Genomic DNA, 26,972 nt, shown 5'->3' on the forward strand with positions numbered 1-26,972 from the left:
AGACCTTTCCATGGTATACCCCAGATGCTTCACATGCCCTGGTTCAGTCCAGTTGACCTTGGTATACCACATCTTTCCAATTCACTCAATTCCTTTCACGTCTCTCACCCTCCTGTATGTTCAGGCCCTGATTGCTCAAAATCTTGTTCACTCTATTCTTTTACCTCCAGTTTTGTCTCCTGCTTTTCCTTGTTCCCTCCACCTGTAGCACATATATCCTCTTTGTCAATCTTTCCTCACTCATTCTCTCCATATGTCCAAACCATTTCAACTCACCCTCTTCTGCTCTCTCAACCACACTCTCTTTATTTCCACACATCTCTCTTACCCTTTCATTACTTACTCTGTCAAACCACCTTGTACCACATATTGTCCTCATACATTTCATTTCCAATATAGCCACTCTCTTCTGTACAACCCTCTCTATAGCCCATGCCTCACAACCGTATAACATTATTGGAACTACTATTCCCTCAAACATACCCATTTTTGCTCTCCGAGATAATGTTTTCTCCTTCATCACTCCCAAAACCTTCACCCCCTCTCCCACCCTGTAACTCACTTCCGCTTCCATGGTTCCATCTGCTGCTAAGTCCACTCCCAGATATCTAAAACACTTCCCTCCCTCCAATTAACTTGTCCTTCAACCCTACTGAACCTAATAACCCTGCTCTTATTCACACCCACTCTCTAATCTCTTTCCCCACACACTTTTCCAGACTCAGTCACCAACTTCTGCAGTTTCTCATCTGAATCAGCCACCAGAGCTGTATCATTGGCAAACAACAACTGACTCACTTCCCAGGCCCTTCCATCCCCAACAGACTGCATACTCGCCCCCAAACTCTAGCACTCACCTCCCCAACCACCCCATCCATAAACAAACCAAACAACTATGAGGACATCACACACCCCCACTGCAAACAAATATTCACTGGGAACCAATCACTCTCCTCTCTACCTACTCATACATATACCTTACATCCTTGTTAAAAACTTGCCTCCAGAAGGCAGATAATAAAGGGTCCTAACCTCTGTAATTCAGAGGGATACCATACAGGATATATCTCTTGCCCATGAGACACTGAGAAGAAATATTTTTAAGCTTTTTCTCATTGCATGTCTTTGCTTCATTCAGTTATATGTATTTTTTGTCTAAGCTAGATATGTAATGCTACAGACCGAAGATACATAATAAACCTGTATATTTTTTCTTCTGGGCTGTTACTTCATATATATGAATGATTTTTGGCATCCTAGGATTGCCAAAAATTATAAAATTATAAATCAGGAACACTACTTCTTCACTGTAGTAGGTAGCCATTATGTTACTCTTTTTAGGGAACATGTTGAGCTTGTCTGACAAATCTGCATTATTTCTTTTATGAAATAATCAACATTTTTGATGAAAGTAAAGCATTTGATGTCATCTATCTAGATTTTGAAAGAACATTTGCCAAGGTTTTGCATCTTAGGTTATCAACAAAAATTAAAAGTCATGTGGCATTGAAGGTGTTATACTTCAGTTGATAGGAAATTGTTTAACTGCTTGTAAAGAAAGAGTTGTGATTAATGGTCAAGCTTCAGAATGGTTACATGTAACAAGTATTGTGCCATAAGGATCAGTCTTGGGACTGGTTCACTTTCTCATATGTATTAATGATGTTGATAATGGTCTGCATTGCAAGATATCAGTATTTGCTGAGAATACAAAGCTGAGAAATAAATCTACAAATGAACCTGAACATTTGCAGCTTCAAACTGATATAACCAAACTGATGGTCTGGGCTCACAGGTGGCAAAAGAATTTTGATATTTTTGAGTGAAAAGTTCTGTCGGTTGTAAACTTAAAAAGGTAAGCTACCAAGTGAATTCTCTTGAACTGCAAAAGGTAGATGAGGAAAAAGGCTTGGGCATAGTAATATCCAGTGACCTAAAACCAATTAAGCATTGAAAAGAGCAAACAAAATTCTTGGATTCATAGGTAAGGCCAGAGAAATCATCCTTACTCTTTACAATTCATTGGATCATCCCTATCTTGAATGCTGTATTCAGTTTTGGTCACCAAACCAGAAAAAAGATGTGGACAGAATGGGGAAAGTGCATGGAGCTGCCAGAGTAATTTCTGCATTAAGAAGCAAGTCCTGTGAGATCCAACCAAATGGTTTGAATCCTTTTAACATAGAAAAGAGTAGGTTAAAAGGTGATCTTATACAAGTATTCAAAATTATAAAAGACTTTGATAATCTTGATCCATTAAGTTACTTAAGAATTCAGTCTGATTTCACTCATAGTAATGGATACAAACTCACTGGCAAATGTTTACCTTCAAATTAGGTGGGATTCTTAATATATAGAATGATTTGCCATTTAGAGTGGTTGAAAGCAGTGCTGTAGATACATTCAAGAATTGACTTGACAAGTATTTTGCCTCATTTCTGTAATTTACTTTATTTATGCCTCCTAATCATACTTGATAGTTTGCAGGTTATACTCTTTGAATTATCTGTATGCTCCCTAACTTTTATCACACTAATGTGTGAGTTACTGATATCTTGTACTATCACAAACAGCATCAAAAGGACCCAGTGCTCTATTGCTTTTTGATTTCCTTTGTATTCCTCAGTATTAGTTTTGTTTATTTTGATATGTATTTGGATTCGTCTGGATAGATATGTATTAACTAAATTTTGAAAGCTGCCTTTGAAACAGAATAATAGTTCTCAGATACTCTGTACTGTATGGATTTATTCATTTTCTCATCTCAAAGTGAATTTTTTGATGTTCATGGATTTAAAAACTGGTTGTGCCTACTACTATTTCATTTTTAAAACTTTGATAGTGATGGGCGTGTACTGAGTGAACCCTTCATGAAGCTACCTTCTCGCCGTGAACTCCCAGATTACTATGGAGTAATAAAGAGACCTATGGATATTTGCAAGATCTTGTCAAAAACTGATGAAGGAAGGGTAAGTTTACTCAAGTGACTCTTTTAGATCTTTCTTTCTTTCATACTATTCGCCATTTCCCTCGTTAGCGAGGTAGCATTAAGAACAGAGGACTGGGCCTTTGAGGGAATATCCTCATCTGGCCCCCTTCTTCTTTTAGATCTAAAGTGACAAAATAATTGAGGTTTTATGTGTTACCTCTGCTTAGGAAGAGCTAAGACTGATGTCATGTAAAATGAAGAGCTTTATATGAAAAATTACATAGGAGTGCTGGATTTGTTTGCAAGTAGTTTACTTATTTATTCCAGAATGTTGCAGAAGAAATATAAGTTTAATGAGAGATGAAGGGCAGAAAAATGTATTAACTCTAAAACACTAGGCATGATAAGAAAAACAGTGCTCATTTGAATAAATTGAATAAATAAAGATTCAAAAAGAAATTACTTGATGAAATGGTAAATCAGTATTCAGAAGGAACAAAAATACAGAGAAAGTTTTGTTATTATATTCATCTTGGCCTGATCCAGTGATAAGTGATGATTAGCATGGGTAATGAATGATGATTTTGACAGCTCCTGATACCATAGGAAGGTATGCAATTTCCATTTTACCTGTTGTGCCTGTTTTCCAATTGTAGCCTAATTACAAGTGCAGACACAGCATTAGTGCTGGATTTGTTTGCAAGTAGTTTACTTATTTATTCCAGAATGTTGCAGAAGAAATATAAGTTTAATGAGAGATGAAGGGCAGAAAAATGTATTAACTCTAAAACACTAGGCATGATAAAAAAAAAAAAACAGTGCTCATTTGAATAAATTGAATAAATAAAGATTCAAAAGGAAATTACTTGATGAAATGGTAAATCAGTATTCAGAAGGAACAAAAATACAGAGAAAGTTTTGTTATTATATTCATCTTGGCCTGATCCAGTGATAAGTGATGATTAGCATGGGTTATGAATGATGATTTTGACAGCTCCTGATACCATAGGAAGGTATGCAATTTCCATTTTTCCTGTTGTGCCTGTTTTCCAATTGTAGCCTAGTTACAAGTGCAGACACAGCATTAGTGATTAATAACATTATTTAGGGAAAGGGAGACTGGGTGCCAAATGTTAGGAGGATAATTTTTTCTCACTTAATCGCCGTTTCCCGTGTTAGTGAAGTAATGCCAGGAAACAGATGAAGAAAGACATCCATTCACAAACACACATTTATATATTTTTATATTATTTTGCTTTGTTGCTGTTTCCCGCGTTAGCGAGGTAGCGCAAGGAAACAGACGAAAGAATGGCCCAACCCACCCACATACACTTGTATATACATACACGTCCACACACACAAATAAACATACCTATACATCTCAGAGTATACATATATATACACACACAGACGTATACATATATACACATGTACCTAGTTCATACTGTCTGCCTTTATTCATTCCCATCGCCACCCCGCCATGGGGCCTGGATGTGGAAAGGGAGCTGTGGTTTCGGTGCATTATTACATGACAGCTAGAGACTGAGTGTGAATGAATGTGGCCTTTGTTGTCTTTTCCTAGCGCACATGAGGGAGGGGGTTGTTATTTCATGTGTGTCGGGGTGGCAATGGGAATGAATAAAGGCAGACTCTGAATTATTTACATGTGTATATATGTATATGTCTGTGTGTGTATATATATGTATACGTTGTGATGTATAGGTATGCATATTTGCGTGTGTGGACGTGTATGTATATACATGTGTATGTGGGTGGGTTGGGTCATTCTTTCATCTGTTTCCCTGCGCTACCTCGCTAATGCAGGAGACAGCGACAAAGCAAAAATAAATATACACATATATAAACCTACATACATGTACATACACTTGAATATACACACGTTCTTGCTCACCTTCATCCATTCCTGGCGCCACCCTACCCCACAAACAGCATCACCACTCTGTGTCTCCGAGGTAGCACCAACAAATACAGTGAATTGATATGTTATGAACTTTGAAGAAAATGATGTAGTGCTGTCACTGTGGTGAGGAATGTGATATATATGTAAGTTAAACCCTACAAATTAAACTACACATTGAACTCCTGAACAGACTCATTTGTTTAATGTATCAGATGTGTTAACTTTTATTTCCTGCAGATACCTAGAGAAATTGATAACTACTACTGAAATGAAGTTGATCTCTTCCAGTTGGTGATGTAGCATAGATATTTGAATGAATTTGATCTCTTTCATTAATTGAGGTAGCTTAGATATTAAAAAGGAAGAAAAAGAGATCACATCAAATCTAGATGTGACAGTAGGGGCTGAAGAAGACTTGAAATCTGGTTCATGATAGGTGTTGAATGAGGAGCAGTGTTTCATAAAGTACAGGTTTGGGGGCATTTGTTAATGAGAAATATTTTTATTTTTTATTTTGCTTTGTCGCTGTCTCCCGCGTTTGCGAGGTAGCGCAAGGAAACAGATGAAAGAAATGGCCCAACCCACCCCATACACATGTATATACATACACGTCCACACACGCAAATATACATACCCATACATCTCAATGTACACATATATATACACACACAGACACATATATATATATACACATATACACATGCACACAATTCACACTGTCTGCCTTTATTCATTCCCATCGCCACCTCGCCACACATGGAATAACATCCCCTTCCCCCCTCATGTGTGCGAGGTAGCGCTAGGAAAAGACAACAAAGGCCCCATTCGTTCACACTCAGTCTCTAGCTGTCATGCAATAATGCCCGAAACCACAGCTCCCTTTCCATATCCAGGCCCCACAGAACTTTCCATGGTTTACCTCAGACGCTTCACATGCCCTGATTCAATCCACTGACAGCACGTTGACCCCGGTATACCACATCGTTCCAATTCACTCTATTCCTTGCCCACCTTTCACCCTCCTGCATGTTCAGGCCCCGATCACTCAAAATCTTTTTCACTCCATCTTTCCACCTCCAATTTGGTCTCCCACTTCTCCTCGTTCCCTCCACCTCTGACACATATATCCTCTTGGTCAATCTTTCCTCACTCATTCTCTCCATGTGCCCAAACCATTTCAAAACACCCTCTTCTGCTCTCTCAACCACGCTCTTTTTATTTCCACACATCTCTCTTACCCTTACATTACTTACTCGATCAAACCACCTCACACCACATATTGTCCTCAAACATCTCATTTCCAGCACATCCACCCTCCTGCGCACAACTCTATCCATAGCCCACGCCTCGCAACCATACAACATTGTTGGAACCACTATTCCTTCAAACATAGCCATTTTTGCTTTCAGAGATAATGTTCTTGACTTCCACACATTCTTCAAGGCTCCCAGGATTTTCGCCCCCTCCCCCACCCTATGATTCACTTCCACTTCCATGGTTCCATCCGCTGCCAGATCCACTCCCAGATATCTAAAACACTTTACTTCCTCCGGTTTTTCTCCATTCAAACTTACCTCCCAATTGACTTGACCTTCAACCCTACTGTACCTAATAACCTTGCTCTTATTCACATTTACTCTTAACTTTCTACTTTCACACACTTTACCAAACTCAGTCACCAGCTTCTGCAGTTTCTCACATGAATCAGCCACCAGCGCTGTATCATCTGCGAACAACTGACTCACTTCCCAAGCTCTCTCATCCCCAACAGACTTCATACTTGCCCCTCTTTCCAAAACTCTTGCATTTACCTCCCTAACAACCCCATCCATAAACAAATTAAACAACCATGGAGACGTCACACACCCCTGCCGCAAACCTACATTCACTGAGAACCAATCACTTTCCTCTCTTCCTACACGTACACATGCCTTACATCCTCGATAAAAACTTTTCACTGCTTCTAACAACTTGCCTCCCACACCATATATTCTTAATACCTTCCACAGAGCATCTCTATCAACTCTATCATATGCCTTCTCCAGATCCATAAATGCTACATACAAATCCATTTGCTTTTCTAAGTATTTCTCGCATACATTCTTCAAAGCAAACAGTTGATCCACACATCCTCTACCACTTCTGAAACCACACTGCTCTTCCCCAATCTGATTCTCTGTACATGCCTTCACCCTCTCAATCAATACCCTCCCATATAATTTACCAGGAATACTCAAAAAACTTATACCTCTGTAATATGAGCACTCACTCTTATCCCCTTTGCCTTTGTACAATGGCACTATGCACGCATTCTGCCAATCCTCAGGCACCTCACCATGAATCATACATACATTAAATAACCTTACCAACCAGTCAACAATATAGTCACCCCCTTTTTTAATAAATTCCACTGCAATACCATCCAAACCTGCTGCCTTGTCGGCTTTCATCTTCCGCAAAGCTTTTACTACCTCTTCTCTGTTTACCAAATCATTTTCCCTAACCCTCTCACTTTGCACTCCACCTCGACCGAAAACACCCTATATCTGCCACTCTATCATCAAACACATTCAACAAACCTTCAAAATACTCACTGCATCTCCTTCTCACATCACCACTACTTGTTATCACCTCCCCATTAGCCCTCTTCACTGAAGTTCCCATTTGCTCCCTTGTCTTACGCACTTTATTCACCTCCTTCCAGAACATCTTTTTATTCTCCCTAAAATTTAATGATACTCTCTCACCCCAACTCTCATTTGCCTTCTTTTTCACCTCTTGCACCTTTCTCTTGACCTCCTGTCTCTTTCTTTTATACATCTCCCACTCATTTGCATTTTTTCCCTGCAAAAATCGTCCAAATGCCTCTCTTCTTCTCTTTCACTAATAATCTTACTTCGTCATCCCACCACTCACTACCCTTTCTAATCAACCCTTAAATCTCATTTGTGTAATTTATATCATGTTGATTGAATCTCCCTGCTTTAAGACAAGTAGTTAGATAATGTTAATGGATATAGTCTCCTTCAGTGTTCAACTTAAGGTCATACACTTCTTGATACCAGTTTGTATTTTTCAGTATGAAGACTTGAACGATTTAGAGAGTGACTTTATGCTCCTGTGTCGCAATGCCCAAGAATATAATGAGGAAGCTTCTATCATCTATGAGGACTCCATTGTGATGCAGAGTGTCTTCCTTAATGCTCGTGAGCGTATTGAGACCGAGGCTGATAATCTCCCTGAAGAAGGTAAATTGTTTCTAAGAGTTCCTTTTCCATTGACCCCTCCTCATACTGACCCAAGTGTACTTGGGCTAAGCTGTAGGTAGATAATTGTTATCCCAAGTTAACATTTGTCATTTGTGTTCTGAAAATTATTATCCTGATATCATGTGTGGGATTCCAGATACAGTTTCTATCATTTGCAGCAGACAAGAGGTTGATAGTTGTCATTTCTCACAAACAAGCACTTTTATACATATGCAGACGACAGCATGGTGGGGTGTCTCTCAGAGGATGTGTAAGTGTTTGTCTAATTTGCTTTCATTTTTTTACTTTTTTCCCCACTCCCAGTATGCTAAGTGATGATGAACATGATAGTGATGACTATGCAGACACATATTTGAAGACAATACCTCATCTAGTGATGAGAAATGCAGCAACTCGGGCAGTAAAGCAACTGGAATTTATTTTTATGGTTTGTTTCAAACCTTTCACCGGCAGGGTTTTGGAGTATTCCAACATATGATCTTCTCATAACACCTGCTTTTTTATTCAAGTCATTACCAATCAGTGTTTAAAGAAAGAATCCCTGAGGAATATAGTGACTCAGAAATGACTGAAACCTTATGTTGGAACTCAAGTATAACCTTGTAACCATAGAGAAAGGCTTGTAATGTGCAACTTGAGAGCAGCTTTCAAGAACTCCTGTCTCTAAGTATTGGTATATCAGACAGACTTCTTGGATTAACTTTTCTGGTCTTTCATTAAGGAAACAGTTGCTCCACTTTAACCCAATGGGAGCTTTCATGTCTTAGACTTTATACAATAAAGAAATTTTTGTGGCAGTTAGTGTCTTCATATGTAACTTGTATTCTTATAACTCTTGGCTTTTGGGGTAGAGATAGTGAAGTATATGCTATCTCCAGTCACAAGATCTTGTCTTTGAAAATAACCACTTATTAAGGTAGAGAATCCCAAATCCCAGTTTTTGGCTAAGGTGAATGGAAGTAAGAATAAAGTAATGTTGTATGAGAGAAAATAGAATGAAAGTATAGATTTTGCAAAGTCCTATTGAGTGAGAGAAGAAAGTGTACTAAACTGTGTTATAGATATGGATTGAAAAAGACTGGGAGAGGTATTTGGGAGCTATTTTGGGGAAGTTTGGTCATGTGGAAGGAGAGATAAGGGAGAGATCAGTACAGGGTAGAAGAGTTAATTGGTCTCTTAATAGAATAATAGATGGTATAGGTGTGAGTATGGAAGTGAAGAAAGGATAAGGGACAGCATAGTCCTCCTGAAATGTAATACTTTGAGGTGATTTGGACATGTTGAAAGAATGTAAGACTGGGAGTTTACAAGGAAAGTGTATGATAGTACAATTAAAGGGGTTGGAGTGAATGGAATTCTGTCTGTGACATGGATAAGTAGGGTGGAGGAATATTGGAAGAGAGACAGAGGAAGAATGTGTGAAATGGTGGATTTGGAAATGAGTTACTTAAGCATATGGTGTGATTAGATGGCATGGAGAAAGTAATGTAGGGATGTATGAGGGACTTGGTTTGACAGGGAATGCAAAGGGAATGAATTGTGAAGTGGTAGAATGGGTGAAACGTTATACTTAAAGATGGTTTGGGCATGTGGAAAGAGTGCCTGGTGGGAAGTTTACAAGGAGAGTGTGTGACTGTAATATTTAAGGGGTTATTGTCTGGGAGAGACCACCTATGACATGGGAAAATAGAGTGGAAGAGTCCCAGAGGGGGAGAAATGGTGGAAGAATGTGTGAAATGCTGTATGGTAGGAAGGAATACAAAGACAGGATAAGTGGAGCGAATAAGCATCAGAGATATAGATACAAAATAGAATTATTGGATTTTAGAATATTCTCATTTCTATATTTTTTATTATTATACTTTGTCGCTGTCTCCTGTGTTAGCGAGGTAGTGCAAGGAAACAGACGAAAGAATGGCCCAACCCACCCACACACACATGTATATACATACACGTCCACACACACACATATACATACCTATACATCTCAACGTATACATACATATACACACACAGACATATACATATATACACATGTACATAATTCATGCTGTCTGCCCTAATTCATTCCCATCGCCACCCTGCCACACATGAAATAACAACCCCCTCCCCCTGCATGTGTGCGAGGTAGCGCTAAAAAAAAACAAAGGCCACATTTGTTCACACTCAGTCTTTAGCTGTCATGTATAATGCACTGAAACCACAGCTCCCTTTCCACATCCAGGCCTCACAAAACTTTCCATGGTTTACCCCAAACGCTTCACATGCCCTGGTTCAATCCATTGACAGCACGTCTACCCCGGTATATCACATCGTTCCAGTTCACTCTATTCCTTGCTTGCCTTTCACCCTCCAGCATGTTCAGGCCCCAATCACTCAAAATCTTTTCCACTCCATCTTTCCACCCCTAATTTGGTCTCCCACTTCTCTTCGTTCCCTCCACCTCTGACACATATATCCTTTTTGTCAATCTTTCCTAACTCATTCTCTCCATGTGACCAAACCATTTCAAAACACTCTCTTCTGCCCTCAACCATACTTTTTTTTATTACCACACATCTCTCTTACCCTTTCTTTCCTTACTCGATCAAACCACCTCACACCACATATTGTCCTCAAACATCTCATGTCCAGCACATCCACCCTCGCAACCATATAACATGCCTTGCAACCATATAACATTGTTGGAACCACTATTCCTTCAAACATACTCATTTTTGCTTTCCAAGATAACGTTCTCGCCTTCCACACATTTTTCAACGCTCCCAGAACTCTTGCCCCCTCCCCCACCTTATGATTCACTTCCGCTTCCATGGTTCCATCCGCTGCCAAATCCACTCCCAGATATCTAAAACACCACTTCTTCCAGCCTTTATCCATCCAAACGTACCTCCCAACCGACCTGTCCCCCATCCCCACCATACCCAATAACCTTGCTCTTATTTACATTTACTCTCAGCTTTCTTCTTTCACACACTTTACCAAACTCAGTCACCAGCTTCTGCAGTTTCTCACCCGAATCAGCCACCAGCGCTGTATCATCATTGAACAACAACTGACTCACTTCCCAAGCTCTTTCATCCACAACAGACTGCATACTTGCCCCTCTTTCCAAAACTCTTGTATTTACCTCCCTAACAACCATGGAGACAGCATGCACCCCTGCTGCAAACCAACATTCACTGAGAACCAATCACTTTCCTCTCTTCCTACTCATACACATGCCTTACATCCTCGATAGAAACTTTTCACTGCTTTTAACAACTCTTTTTCAACCACTTTTTATTTTAAGCATTGTGCCATAGGCCAGTGTTATTCACTGATCTTTGAAAGGGAGCCACTTTGGTAAAACACATTCCCTGAGAGAGCTGCACCATACTTACAACTGAGCAACATCACACACACATGTGCTCTCATCCAGTGCAATGCTGGTGTAGCTGATACATATGCAATCAGTTGGTTATGAACATTGTAACCAAGTTCTTTATCCTTCTCATTACTGCTGTGTCTGATAGCTGTAGTCCACTCTTATTTGCTTTATGATTTCATCCTTGTTATTGAAGTCCGCATACATTATTTCTGCGGAAACCAAAAAACACTCTGTAACTACTTCTGTGTCTGTACAGGCCTTTTTATGCTTAGCCAGGGTCCTTGCAATTTCAAATAATGCCTCTGTCAAATTTTCAGCTGCAGAGGTCGATCTGTGAATTAGTTTTTTGCTGTCCTACCATCTGTACAGGAAGCTGCTCATTTGTATTCTTCCTCAGGTTACTCCCTGGCAAGTATGAGGGTGTATGAGAGATGTGGTATAGCAAGGAATGCAGTGGGAATAAATTATGGAGTGGTAGAATGGGTGAAATGTAATACTTTGAGGTGGTTTGGACATATGGAAAGACTGTAAGACTGGGAGTTTACAAGGAGAATGTATGATAGTACAATTATAGGGGTTGGTGTGAGTGGAAGACTGTCTGTGACGTGGATGAATAGGGTGGAGGAATACTGAAAGGCGAGAGACAGAGGAAGAATGTGTAAAATGGTGGATGCGAAGGAGGCATGTAAGGACAGGGATCAGTGAAGACCCTTACCATGGCCACCCCTTGATAGGAGTTCCTAGGGGAACAGGGGTCAGGGATATATTTAGATAGATTAGCTTCAGCCAGAGTAGAGCTGTACAATATCCTGTAGTTCCTGCCTGCAAATCCCCCCCACCCTCCAAGTGTCACAGACGTGCTGCCCATTCATGCTTTCTGCTTCACTCGTCACTATTCGTCAGATGATTGTCATTCATGATACAGTATTGTTCATTGTTTATATTAATTTGTAAAGATTTTTTTTTTTTTTTTTTTTTTGCTTTGTCGCTGTCTCCCGCGTTTGCGAGGCAGCGCAAGGAAACAGATGAAAGGAATGGCCCAACCCACCCCATACACATGTATATACACACACGTCCACTCATGCAAATATACATACCCATACATCTCAATGTACATATATATATACACACACAGACACATACATATATACACATGCACACAATTCACACTGTCTGCCCCTACTCACTCCCATCGCCACCCCGCCACACACGGAATAACATCCCCATCCCCCCTCATGTGTGCGAGGTAGTGCTAGGAAAAGACAACAAAGGCCCCATTCGTTCACACTCAGTCTCCAGCTGCCATGCAATAATGCCCGAAACCACAGCTCCCCCTCCAGGCCCCACAGAACCCTCCACGGCTCACCCCAGACGCTTCACATGCCCCGATTCAATCCATTGACAGCACGTCGACCCCGGTATACCACATTGATCCAATTCACTCTATTCCTTGCCCGCCTTTCACCCTCCTGCATGTTCAGGCCCCGATCACTCAAAATCTTTTTCACTCCATCTTTCCACCTCCAGTTTGGTCTCCCACTTCTCGTTCCCTCCACCTCCGACACATATCCTCTTGGTCAATCTTTCCTCACTCATTCTCTCCATCTGCCCAAACCACTTCAAAACACCCTCTTCTGCACTCTCAACCACGCTCTCTTTATTTCCACACATCTCTCTTACCCTTACATTACTTACTCGATCAAACCACCTCACACCACATATTGTCCTCAAACATCTCATTTCCAGCACATCCACCCTCCTACGCACTACTCTATCCATAGCCCACGCCTCGCAACCATACAGCATTGTTGGAACCACTATTCCTTCAAACATAGCCATTTTTGCTTTCGGAGTTAATGTTCTTGACTTCCACACATTCTTCAAGGCTCCCAGGATTTTTGCCCTCTCCCCCACCCTATGATTCACTTCTGCTTCCATGGTTCCATCCGCTGCCAGATCCACTCCCAGATATCTAAAACACTTTACTTCCTCCAGTTTTTCTCCATTCAAACTTACCTCCCAATTGACTTGACCCTCAACCCTACTGTACCTAATAACCTTGCTCTTATTCACATTTACTCTTAACTTTCTTCTTTCACACACTTTACCAAACTCAGTCACCAGCTTCTGCAGTTTCTCACATGAATCAGCCACCAGCGCTGTATCATCAGCGAACAACAACTGACTCTCTTCCCAAGCTCTCTCATCCCCAACAGACTTCATACTTGCCCCTCTTTCCAAAACTCTTGCATTCACCTCCCTAACAACCCCATCCATAAACAAATTAAACAACCATGGAGACATCACACACCCCTTCCGCAAACATACATTTACTGAGAACCAATCACTTTCCTCTCTTCCTACACGTACACATGCCCTACATCCTCTATAAAAACTTTTCACTGCTTCTAACAACTTGCCTCCCACACCATATATTCTTAGTACCTTCCACAGAGCATCTCTATCAACTCTATCATGTGCCTTCTCGAGATCCATGAATGCTACATACAAATCCATTTGCTTTTCTAAGTATTTCTCACATACATTCTGCAAACACCTGATCCACACATCCTCTACCACTTCTGAAACCACACTGCTCTTCCCCAATCTGGTGCTCTGTACATGCCTTCACCCTCTCAATCAATACCCTCCCATATAATTTGCCAGGAATACTCAACAAACTTATATCTCTGTAATTTGAGCACTCACTCTTATCCCCTTTGCCTTTGTACAATAGCACTATGCACGCATTCCACCAATCCTCAGGCACCTCACCATGAATCATTTTTTTTTTTTTTTTTTTTTTTTTATACTTTGTCGCTGTCTCCCGCGTTTGCGAGGTAGCGCAAGGAAACAGACGAAAGAAATGGCCCAACCCCCCCCCCCATACACATGTACATACACACGTCCACACACGCAAATATACATACCTACACAGCTTTCCATGGTTTACCCCAGACGCTTCACATGCCTTGATTCAATCCACTGACAGCACGTCAACCCCTGTATACCACATCGCTCCAATTCACTCTATTCCTTGCCCTCCTTTCACCCTCCTGCATGTTCAGGCCCCGATCACACAAAATCTTTTTCACTCCATCTTTCCACCTCCAATTTGGTCTCCCTCTTCTCCTCGTTCCCTCCACCTCCGACACATATATCCTCTTGGTCAATCTTTCCTCACTCATTCTCTCCATGTGCCCAAACCATTTCAAAACACCCTCTTCTGCTCTCTCAACCACGCTCTTTTTATTTCCACACATCTCTCTTACCCTTACGTTACTTACTCGATCAAACCACCTCACACCACACATTGTCCTCAAACATCTCATTTCCAGCACATCCATCCTCCTGCGCACAACTCTATCCATAGCCCACGCCTCGCAACCATACAGCATTGTTGGAACCACTATTCCTTCAAACATACCCATTTTTGCTTTCCGAGATAATGTTCTCGACTTCCACACATTTTTCAAGGCTCCCAAAATTTTCGCCCCCTCCCCCACCCTATGATCCACTTCCGCTTCCATGGTTCCATCCGCTGACAGATCCACTCCCAGATATCTAAAACACTTCACTTCCTCCAGTTTTTCTCCATTCAAACTCACCTCCCAATTGACTTGACCCTCAACCCTACTGTACCTAATAACCTTGCTCTTATTCACATTTACTCTTAACTTTCTTCTTTCACACACTTTACCAAACTCAGTCACCAGCTTCTGCAGTTTCTCACATGAATCAGCCACCAGCGCTGTATCATCAGCGAACAACAACTGACTCACTTCCCAAGCTCTCTCATCCCCAACAGACTTCATACTTGCCCCTCTTTCCAGGACTCTTGCATTTACCTCCCTAACAACCCCATCCATAAACAAATTAAACAACCAAGGAGACATCACACACCCCTGCCGCAAACCTACATTCACTGAGAACCAATCACTTTCCTCTCTTCCTACACGTACACATGCCTTACATCCTCGATAAAAACTTTTCACTGCTTCTAACAACTTGCCTCCCACACCATATATTCTTAATACCTTCCACAGAGCATCTCTATCAACTCTATCATATGCCTTCTCCAGATCCATAAATGCTACATACAAATCCATTTGCTTTTCTAAGTATTTCTCACATACATTCTTCAAAGCAAACACCTGATCCACACATCCTCTACCACTTCTGAAACCGCACTGCTCTTCCCCAATCTGATGCTCTGTACATGCCTTCACCCTCTCAATCAATACCCTCCCATATAATTTACCAGGAATACTCAACAAACTTATACCTCTGTAATTTGAGCACTCACTCTTATCCCCTTTGCCTTTGTACAATGGCACTATGCACGCATTCCGCCAATCCTCAGGCACCTCACCATGAGTCATACATACATTAAATAACCTTACCAACCAGTCAACAATACAGTCACCCCCTTTTTTAATAAATTCCACTGCAATACCATCCAATCCTGCTGCCTTGCCGGCTTTCATCTTCTGCAAAGCTTTTACTACCTCTTCTCTGTTTACCAAATCATTTTTCCTAACCCTCTCACTTTGCACACCACCTCGACCAAAACACCCTATATCTGCCACTCTGTCATCAGACACATTCAACAAACCTTCAAAATACTCATTCCATCTCCTTCTCACATCACCACTACTTGTTATCACCTCCCCATTTACGCCCTTCACTGAAGTTCCCATTTGCTCCCTTGTCTTACGCACTTTATTTACCTCCTTCCAGAACATCTTTTTATTCTCCCTAAAATTTACTGATAGTCTCTCACCCCAACTCTCATTTGCCCTTTTTTTCACCTCTTGCACCTTTCTCTTGACCTCCTGTCTCTTTCTTTTATACTTCTCCCACTCAATTGCATTTTTTCCCTGCAAAAATCGTCCAAATGCCTCTCTCTTCTCTTTCACTAATACTCTTACTTCTTCATCCCACCACTCACTACCCTTTCTAAACAGCCCACCTCCCACTCTTCTCATGCCACAAGCATCTTTTGCGCAATCCATCACTGATTCCCTAAATACATCCCATTCCTCCCCCACTCCCCTTACTTCCATTGTTCTCACCTTTTTCCATTCTGTACACAGTCTCTCCTGGTACTTCCCCACACAGGTCTCCTTCCCAAGCTCACTTACTCTCACCACCTTCTTCACCCCAACATTCACTCCTCTTTTCTGAAAACCCATACTAATCTTCACCTTAGCCTCCAGAAGATAATGATCAGACATCCCTCCAGTTGCACCTCTCAGCACATTAACATCCAAAAGTCTCTCTTTCGCACGCCTGTCAATTAACACGTAATCCAATAACGCTCTCTGGCCATCTCTCCTACTTACATAAGTATACCATGAATCATACATGCATTAAATAACCTTACCAACCAGTCAACAATACAGTCACCCTCTTTTTTAATAAATTCCACTGCAATACCATCCAAACCTGCTGGCTTTCATCTTCTGCAAAGCTTTTACTACCTCTTCTCTGTTTACCAAATCATTTTCCCTAACCCTCTCACTTTTGTAAAGATATGTTACTGTAATAGTATGGGTTTATTATTAATACCTGTAACCCTCATATATAGTACTGTATATGTTCCATAGGTAAATAAATAACATCTTAAGGAATGCATGTTAATGTAATGACTTTATAGAATGTTGTTTCACATAGTGCTCCATTTTCTGGGAATGAATCCAGAGCACTGGTTAGAGTATTTGTGTACTGTCATTCATTTCATTGTCACCCCAGTTACACATTATTCTTTGACATTCTTCACAGCTCTGTTTCATGATTTGGCAAATTATAGCATCATATGAAGATAATTGCTGGAGTGTTAATATTTTTCAGCATGAATCAGATTTACTTCCCACTTACATCCAATCACTTGTTGATATATGAATTGCCTCGTGCATAAGTTACTACACAAGCATGGTAACTCAGGTCTGTAAGGTATATTTGACTTTTTTTTTATTATACTTGATCACCGTTTCCCATGTCAGTGAGGTAGCGCCAGGAAACAGATGAAGAAAGACCCACCCACTCAAATACACACATATATACATACACACATGTACATGTACAGATTGGAGGTGGAAGAATGGAGTAAGAAAGATTTTGAGTGATCGGGGCTTGAACATACAGAAGGGTGAGAGGTGTGCAAGGAATAGAGTGAATTGGAACAATTTGGTATACCGGGGTCGACATGCTGTCAGTGGATTGAACCAGGGCATGTAAAGCATCTGGGGTAAACCATGGAAAGGTCTGTGGGGCCTGGATGTGGTTAGGGAGTTGTAGTTTTGGTGCATTACGCATGCCAACAAGAGACTGAGTGTGAATGAATGTGGCCTTTTTTGGTTTGCTTTCCTGGTGTTGTTTCCTGTGGGGCAGGGTGGTGCTGGAAATGGACGAAGGCAAGTGTGTATGAATTTAGATATGTATGTGTGTATATATGTAAATGGTTGTGTATTTGTATATGTTAATATAATTATTATTATTTAATTTATCATACTTAGTTGCTGTCTCCCGCATTTGCGAGGTAGCGCAAGGAAACAGACGAAAGAATGGCACAACCCACTCACACATGCATATACATAAATGCCCACACACACACATATACATACCTATACATTTAAATGTATACATACTTATAAATACACAGACATATCCATACATACACATGTACTTTCATACTTGCTGCCTTTATCCCTTCCCGTCGGCCCTACCACACATGAAACAGCACCCGCATCCCCCTGCACACGCTCGAGGTAGCGCTAGGAAAAGACAACAAAGGCCACTTTTGTTCACACTCAGTCTCTAGCTTTCATGTGTAATGCACTGAAACCACAGCTCCCTTTCCACATCCAGGCCCTACAAAATTTTCCATGGTTAACCCAGACGCTTCACATGCCCAGGGATTGAACCCTTGACAGCACGTCGACCTCGGTATACCACATCGTTCCAATTCACTCTATTCCTTGCGTGCCTTTTACCCTCCTGTATGTTCAGGCCCTGATCGCTCAAAATCTTTTTCACTCCACCCTTCCAGATCCAATTTGGTCTCTCACTTCTCTTCGTTCCCTCTACCTCTGACACATATATCCTCTTTGTCAATCTTTCCTCACTCATTCTCTCCATGTGACCAAGCCATTTCAATACACCCTCTTCTGCTCTCTCAACCACACTCCTTTTATTACCACACATCTCTCTTACCCTTTCATTACTCACTCGATCAAACCAACTCACACCACATATTGTCCTCAAACATTTCATTTCCAACACATCCACCCTCCTCCATACATCCCTATCCATAGCCCACGCCTCGCATCCATATTACATTGATGTAACAACTATTCCTTCAAACATACCCATTTTTGCTCTCTGAGATAATGTTCTCGCCTTCCACACATTCTTCAATGCTCCCTGAACCTTCGCCCCCTCCCCCACCTTGAGACTCACTTCTGCTTCCATGGTTCCATCTGCTGCTAAGCCCACTCCCAGCTATCTAAAATGCTTCACTTCCTCCAGTTTTTCTCCATTCAAACTTACCTCCCAGTTAACTTGTCCCTCAGTCCTACTGAACCTAATAACCTTGCTCTTATTCACATTTACTCTCAGCTTTTTTCTTTCACACACTATACCAAACTCAGTCACCAACTTCTGCAGTTTCTCACCTGAATCAGCCACCAGTGCTATATCATCTGTGAACAACAACTGACTTGCTTCCCAAGCCCTCTCATCCACAACAGACTGCATACTTGCCCTTCTCTCCAAAACTCTTGCATTCACCTCCCTAATAACCCCATCCATAAACAAATTAAATAACCATGGAGACATCACGCACCCTTGCCGCAAACCCACATTTACTGGGAACCAATCACTTTCCTCTCTTCCTACTCATACACATGCCTTACATCCTTGATAAAAACTTTTCACTGCTTCTAGCAACTTACCTCCCACTCCATATATTCTTAGTACCTTCCACAGAGCATCTCTATTATGCCCTCTCCAGATCCATAAATGCTACATACAAATCCATCTCTTTTTCTAAGTATTTCTCACATATGTTCTTCAAAGCAAACACCTGCTCCACACATCCTCTCCCACGTGCGGGGGAAGGGGGTGCTATTTCATGTGTAACAGGGTGGCGACGGGAATGGATGAAAGCAGCAAGTATGAATATGTGCATGTGTATGTCTGTGTATGTATATGTATGTGTACGTTGAAATGTATAGGTATGTATATGTGCATATATGTGCATGTGTTGGCGTTTATGTATATACATATGTATGTGGGTGGGTTTGGGCCATTCTTTCATCTGTTTCCTTGCGCTAGCTCCCTAACATGGGAGACGGCAATTAAGTATAATAAGATGAATAAATAATATTCATTTATTTATTTATATGAATAAATATATATATATATATATATATATATATATATATATATATATATTTTTGCTTTGTCGCTGTCTCCCGCGTTTGCGAGGTAGCGCAAGGAAACAGACGAAAGAAATGGCCCAACCCACCCCCATACACATGTATATACATACGTCCACACACGCAAAATATACATACCTACACAGCTTTCCATGGTTTACCCCAGACGCTTCACATGCCCCGATTCAATCCACTGACAGCACGTCAACCCCGGTATACCACATCGCTCCAATTCACTCTATTCCTTGCTCTCCTTTCACCCTCCTGCATGTTCAGGCCCCGATCACACAAAATCTTTTTCACTCCATCTTTCCACCTCCAATTTGGTCTCCCAATTCTCCTCATTCCCTCCACCTCTGACACATATATCCTCTTGGTCAATCTTTCCTCACTCATTCTCTCCATGTGCCCAAACCATTTCAAAACACCCTCTTCTGCTCTCTCAACCACGCTCTTTTTATTTCCACACATCTCTCATACCCTTACGTTACTTACTCGATCAAACCACCTCACACCACACATTGTCCTCAAACATCTCATTTCCAGCACATCCATCCTCCTGCGCACAACTCTATCCATAGCCCACGCCTCGCAACCATACAGCATTGTTGGAACCACTATTCCTTCAAACATACTCATTTTTGCTTTCCGAGATAATGTTCTCGACTTCCACACATTCTTCAAGGCTCCCAGAATTTTCGCCCCCTCCCCCACCCTATGATCCACTTCCGCTTCCATGGTTCCATCCGCTGCCTGATCCACTCCCAGATATCTAAAACACTTCACTTCCTCCAGTTTTTCTCCATTCAAACTCACCTCCCAATTGACTTGACCCTCAACCCTACTGTACCTAATAATAATAGGGGATTAAGAATACTTCCCACGTATTCCCTGCGTGTTGTAGAAGGCGACTAAAAGGGGAGGGAGCGGGAGGCTGGAAATCCTCCCCTCTCATTTTTTTTTTAATTTTCCAAAAGAAGGAACAGAGGGGGGGGCCAGGTGAGGATATTCCACAAAGGCCCAATCCTCTGTTCTTAATGCTACCTCGCTAATGCGGGAAATGGCGAATAGTTTAAAAGAAAGAAAGAAAAAATATATATGGGTGGCTGTGGGCATTTATGTGTATATGAGTGGATGGGCCATTCTTTGTCTGTTTCCTGGCACTACTTTGCTGATGCAGGAAACCGTGATCAGGTATAATGAATAATTAGAAATAACATATCAACATATACACATATACATATTAAAATATACACATACATATACATTCACATACACAGCCATATACATATATACCCATGTACATTTACTTCTAACCATTTTTATCATTGTTGAAAAATATAATCATGTGCTTATCATTTTTTTAAAATTTTTCTTTATCTGCAGATGACGATGATGATGATGAGGAAGAGGAAGAGGAGGACAGCAGAGGGAAGAAGGGGAAGAAAAGTAAGGGAGATAAGAGCAGAGGAAGAAGGAAAAGAGTTAAATATGCGGATGATTCTGATGATGATGAAGATGATGATGAGGAAGATGATGTGAGTAAAAACAAAGTAGAGTGAAACATTATTTCTTACTCTGGTTAGAAAAGAAACTGGGAATTGAATGCAAACTTCTTATTGAAGTTTTTATGATGTCCAGTGCTCTGTATCGATATATAGATGACTAAATTTGTCATCATATTGGTTGTGTGTTATTAAGTTGCAAATGCTTTTACTATATCATTTACATTTTTGGACTAATTATTAGTTGATCAGTGCTTTCATTTTATGGAAGCAGTAACCCAGAAAGTTATATCCCATTATGACTAAAAGTTATATGTGTAGATTTCTTTTTTAATACAGGTGAAGACTTTAAACCATGAAAGAAATATTCTAAATGTTTTGTAAAGAGTCAGTTGCATGAACATTTTTGTTTGAATAGTTATTTTTAGTCACTGAATACTGTGTCACATTTCAGATACCTTTAATACCATGAGAGACTCTCGGATATCTAGGTTAACACACAACTAGTGGTTTAGATATACACTTTATGCTCATATGCTTTGGACTTTTTTGTAACAAGTGGAGCCAGTTTTTGTTGTATGGTACAGATTCAATTCATCAGTGTTGATTATTAGGGAAATGTTGAATTATTATGATTTTAAATGTTTTTCACATATCAAATAAGACCGAGAAAATTTCTGTTAGTGCAAAAAAAAGAATAATGAAGATGAAGAAATTGTATACTTCACACAAAGAAAAACAAAGGCTTTCGGCACATCCTTGGTCAAGTAGCACCATCATTTGCATACAAAAATGAAATGTATGTAGTCAGTACCTTTTAAGAGCACAGTTACAAGCATGGTTTAAGAATATTTGTACATAGAAGTCCACAAAAAGGAAACGAGTGTCATACCCACATCAGATGGATTCCAGTTTCACTTCAAAGAGAAGGAAGCATAATTAATGATAAAACCTTTTCTAAGGGCAAGAGTTTTACTCTTAAAATGTTTTGAGATAATCCAGTGCAGCTTTGTGAAATCTTTTTTCTTTCATACTATTCGCCATTTCCCGTGTTAGCAAGGTAGCGTTAAGAACAGAGGACTGGGCTCTGAGGGAATATCCTCACCTGGCCTCGTTCTCTGTTCCTTCTTTTGGAAAATAAAAAAAAAACGAGAGGGGAGGATTTCCAGCCCCCCGCTCCCTCCCCTTTTAGTCGCCTTCTACGACACGCAGGGAATACGTGGGAAGTATATATACACAATATATTCATTAGGAACAATAAACTTTCATTTTCAAAGCTGACTCAATACAACTTAAGATTTTGATATTTTTTCTTGTACATCCTTATTTTGACATATGCCTGTAGCTTTTTGTGTTTCCAGCTCAACATTTGTATAATTTAGAAAATGATTGTTTGGTTCATAAATGTCACAGAGCACTCATACAGCAACGGTCATGTAGAATTCAAGTACTGTGGCAACAATACACAAGTGCTTGATTTCTACGCTTCATGTTTGAGCACTAAAAAATCCATCCATACCCTTCATGGTTTTACCTTTCTCTTGTTTTCTCCATTTCTGACACAGAGATACTCTTGGTCAGTCTGTCTTTGTACATCCCTTGGCTTTCATATCCCTGAACCATTTCAGCACACTGTAGTTGGTGTCAATCAGATTGTGCTTGCTACCACAACTCTCTCTGGCACTGTCATTTCTGATGTGATTAGCTACCACAACTCTCTCTGGCACTGTCATTTCTGATATGATTAGCCAGCATTACAGGTCAGGCATTTTGATTTCCAGCACATCCATCCTCTTCTTTTCTTTTGCAAGCATTACATAAAATTCACATCCACCCAATTGATTTCATCTGCAGTTGCTTCTTCCCACCCATAATTTCTGATTTGGCCTGTATAACTCTGGGTATGTTTTTCTAGGGTTGAAGGACAAGTCAATTGGGAGGTAAGTTTGAATGGAGAAAAACTGGAGGAAGTGAAGTGTTTTAGATATCTGGGAGTGGATTTGGCAGTGGATGGAACCATGGAAGCGGAAGTGAGTCACAGGGTGCGGGAGGGGGCAAAAGTTCTGGGAGCATTGAAAAATGTGTGGAAGTCGAGAACATTATCTTGGAAAGCAAAAATGGGTATGTTTAAAGGAATAGTGGTTCCAACAATTTATATGGTTGCGAGGCATGGGCTATAGATAGAGTTGTGCGGAGGAGGGTGGATGTGTTGGAAATGAAATGTTTGAGGACAATATGTGGTGTGAGGTGGTTTCATCGAGTAAGAGATGAAAGAGTAAGAGAGATGTGTAGTAATAAAAAGAGTGTGGTTGAGAAAGCAGAAGAGGGTGTTTTGAAATGGTTTGGTCACATGGAGAGAATGAGTGAGGAAAGATTGACAAAGAGGGTATATGTGTCAGAGGTGGAGGGAACGAGGAGAAGTGGGAGCCAAAATTGAAGGTGGAAGGATGGAGTGAAAAAGATTTTGAGTGATCGGGGCCTGAACATGCAGGAGGGTGAAAGGCGTGCAAGGAATAGAGTGAATTGGAACGATGTGGTATACTGGGGTCAACGTGCTGTCAATGGATTGAACCAGGGCATGTGAAGCGTATGGGGTAAACCATGGAAAGTTTTGTGGGGCCTGGATGTGGAAAGGGAGCTGTGGTTTTGGTGCATTGTACATGACAGCTAGAGACTGAGTGTGAATGAATATGGCCTTTGTTGTCTTTTCCTAGCGCTACTTCGCATGCATGCGGGGGAGGGGGTTGTCATTTCATGTGTGGCGGGATGGCGACAGGAATGAATATAGGCAGCAAGTATGAATTATGTACATGTGTATATGTCTGTATGTATATATGTATACATTGAAATGTATAGGTATGTATATGTGCATATGTATATATACATGTGTATGTGGGTGGGTTGGGCCATTCTTTTGTCTGTGTCCTTGCTAACGCAGGAGACACTGACAAAGTATAATAAATAAATAAAATATTAAGAATCTTATGATTTAAATTGGAAATTCACATCAGACATAGAATGAGGATTGACCCATATTTTTTCTTTCAGTAATGTTAAGTGGAATGCCTCCTGAACACTAATGTAAAATTTGAATGTTGTGATAAGAGTAAGCAAACACCACATGTAAATTTCTCATTTGGATTAACTAAACCCTTTATGATAATTTTAAGATAAGTTGATTACTGTAAAAATTATTCTATATTTTGAGCCTTCTAATTATTTAAAAGTCTGCAGGTAACTTCCTAATTTCTTAGTGGCAAGTGATTTTCTTTATTTTTATACTTTTTCAGTGATGTGTGGCATCAGTTTGGAGATAGCAAGAATTGAAAAAGGACTAGTTCATAGACATTGAAATGGCTAAAGTTCTGATTGATGCCTGCTGCTTGAAGTACGTGACTAGGATCTAGAGGATTATTTTTGAAGACACTATAGGTACAATCCTTTATTATCCATGGTAAAAAAGTTGGTTCAAGAAAGGGACAGTATATACTTTATTGGTACTGAGTGGTAGTGCCTGTACAATATGACTCAGAACTGAAAATTTCTTGCTTGTGAATGTTCAGAATCTGTAACAGTTATTTTGATATCACTATTGATTTATTATATGTGTTTGTAAGAGAGGGGATGAAGTGAGACAGCCAGTGCTGGTAATGATCTGTGTTTCAATGTCAAATAGTTTAGCTAGCAACCTGCTCATTGCAAGAGTTTTGATGAAGATACCATTTTTTTTGGTTGTATCATAGGCTTGTAAGATCCATGAGACTACATTAATAAATGCCACTGCTGGACATTCTGTACCAGCAACAAGCTCCCCATAAAAGAATAAGGACAGGAGGCAGTTAATGACATCTCAAGATGCAAGCAAAATACCTTGTACTGATATTAATCAGAACCATTATCTTAAATGTTTATCTAACGGAAATTTAAGCAAGCTTAAAATGTTCTTAATGCATTTCTACTGCAGTTGAGGTTTCAAAAGGAAAAGAAAGATATTGATCAGGGGACTAACTGCTGATGGATTAAATTAGGTTTAGAGAGGAGGTTAAGAAACTCTTCATAGCTGGGCAATATAAACTAGGTAATTCACAGTGTAGTAAACATATAAGAAAGTTTGAGGGTCTTTGAGCAACTGATGCAAGTATCAGACCTGGCCACAAATATAGTTTGAAGGCCTTTGAACAGCTGCAGCAAGACACAGTTACTTTCTTTCTATCGATCTGTGTATCATCTTTATCTCTGTTACAGTTTTCAAGGATGAATTAAGTACATACAGCCTTAAAGCTTACTAACACATATCCTCACATCATGTCCAATGTATGACTTTAGAAATTCCTTTATTACTGTAGTTCTCATTGATTTCTCACTATACACTCTTGCACAAAATGCCTCCTTTGCACACAGTAGTCATTGCTTAGCTTCCTCAAATAGAATACCTTAATCCTTCCTCAGTTTTATTTCAAAATCTTTTTATTTTACTCTTAGTTTTCCTTATTGTTAACCTTCAGCCATACTACCATAGATCTTGCTCATCAATGTTATCTGTTGTATACCCTGTTTGATCATTCCATCTTGAAAGGCTTTTATCCATGCATTTTTCCATAGATACTTCATACTGTTTTAACTCGCATCTTTCTTTATTTGGTCTCTTAGTTTCATCTATACTATGATCTAGAAGGAGGATTGCTAAACTTAGCCAGTTTGTGCCAGAAACAAAAAATCAGATCAGAGTGTAAGAAATATTAAAAGTTTGTTTGATTCATTCTTAGATGATATAGAAACTGAGAGGGGGTAGATGTTATATTTTATGCTGTATTTGTAGAGTGAAAAAAGAAAACCATCTGATAAGCATTGTATGCTGGAATTAGTGCACTTGTAAAAATGTCCGGGTGAATATCTTGCATGTGATAAGAGGATATTCTTACAAAAATAAGCTGTGGTTGTTAGAAAACAAGAACCAGTTGATATTTAAGTTAACAGTTGTATTGTAATATTGGATATGTCTCTTCACACAGATTTGCTTAATGTCTGAGTTAAGCAGGTTAGATGCTTCCCAATTTAATATGTTGAACAGCTTTAAACAAAGACTCTTAGGAAAGCATTTTCAGTCATTTCATGTAGATGCATTGAAATGTCAATGTTATAATTGTTCCAGTACTTTGCATCACATATGATTTGCATCACATATAGTATAAAGCAGTTATTTAATGCTAGTAAATTCATATGTTCATGATTGTCATATTCTTAGTTAAAAACACCAAGTGAAGCTGTATTAATCATATATGACATGCCGTTTCTTTACTTTGGTCACTGGTTTTATATGAAATTGTGCCAGCACCTCTGACCAGCTTTTGATAAATCAGTGATTTTGGTTGTTGCAGTTTATGCAGTATATTTTCTTATAAGTGAAACAGCCAGTAAGAAATTTCCAAAAGAATCAGGGAAGATTAATGTTAGATGAGCTATGGAAACCAGTGCGACTTGTATAACATAACTATGTAAGAGCTATTAACTGATTGCCAAGGACTGAATTAGCAGGT

At 40.0% G+C, this 26,972-nt stretch overlaps 1 protein-coding gene across 5 annotated transcripts in view; it reads left to right on the forward strand.

Moving 5' to 3' along the window:
- brm (ATP-dependent helicase brm) overlaps positions 1 to 26,592 on the forward strand; it is a 146,754-nt gene extending 120,162 nt beyond the window's left edge. For 3 of the 5 annotated variants that reach the window (XM_071656510.1, XM_071656511.1, XM_071656512.1), the window contains exons 22-25: positions 2,843 to 2,969; positions 7,930 to 8,098; positions 21,317 to 21,468; positions 24,726 to 26,152. In XM_071656510.1, coding sequence (XP_071512611.1) covers positions 2,843 to 2,969; positions 7,930 to 8,098; positions 21,317 to 21,468; positions 24,726 to 24,728 — 451 coding nt within the window. In that variant the 3' untranslated portion in view covers positions 24,729 to 26,152. Of the gene's footprint in view, positions 1 to 2,842; positions 2,970 to 7,929; positions 8,099 to 21,316; positions 21,469 to 24,725 lie in introns of all 5 variants that reach the window. The other 2 variants (XM_071656513.1, XM_071656514.1) reach the window with 1 other exon arrangement.
- Positions 26,593 to 26,972: the final 380 nt, after the last annotated feature.

This window comes from Panulirus ornatus, chromosome 63 (assembly GCF_036320965.1).
Source record: "Panulirus ornatus isolate Po-2019 chromosome 63, ASM3632096v1, whole genome shotgun sequence".
NCBI lineage: Eukaryota > Metazoa > Arthropoda > Malacostraca > Decapoda > Palinuridae > Panulirus > Panulirus ornatus.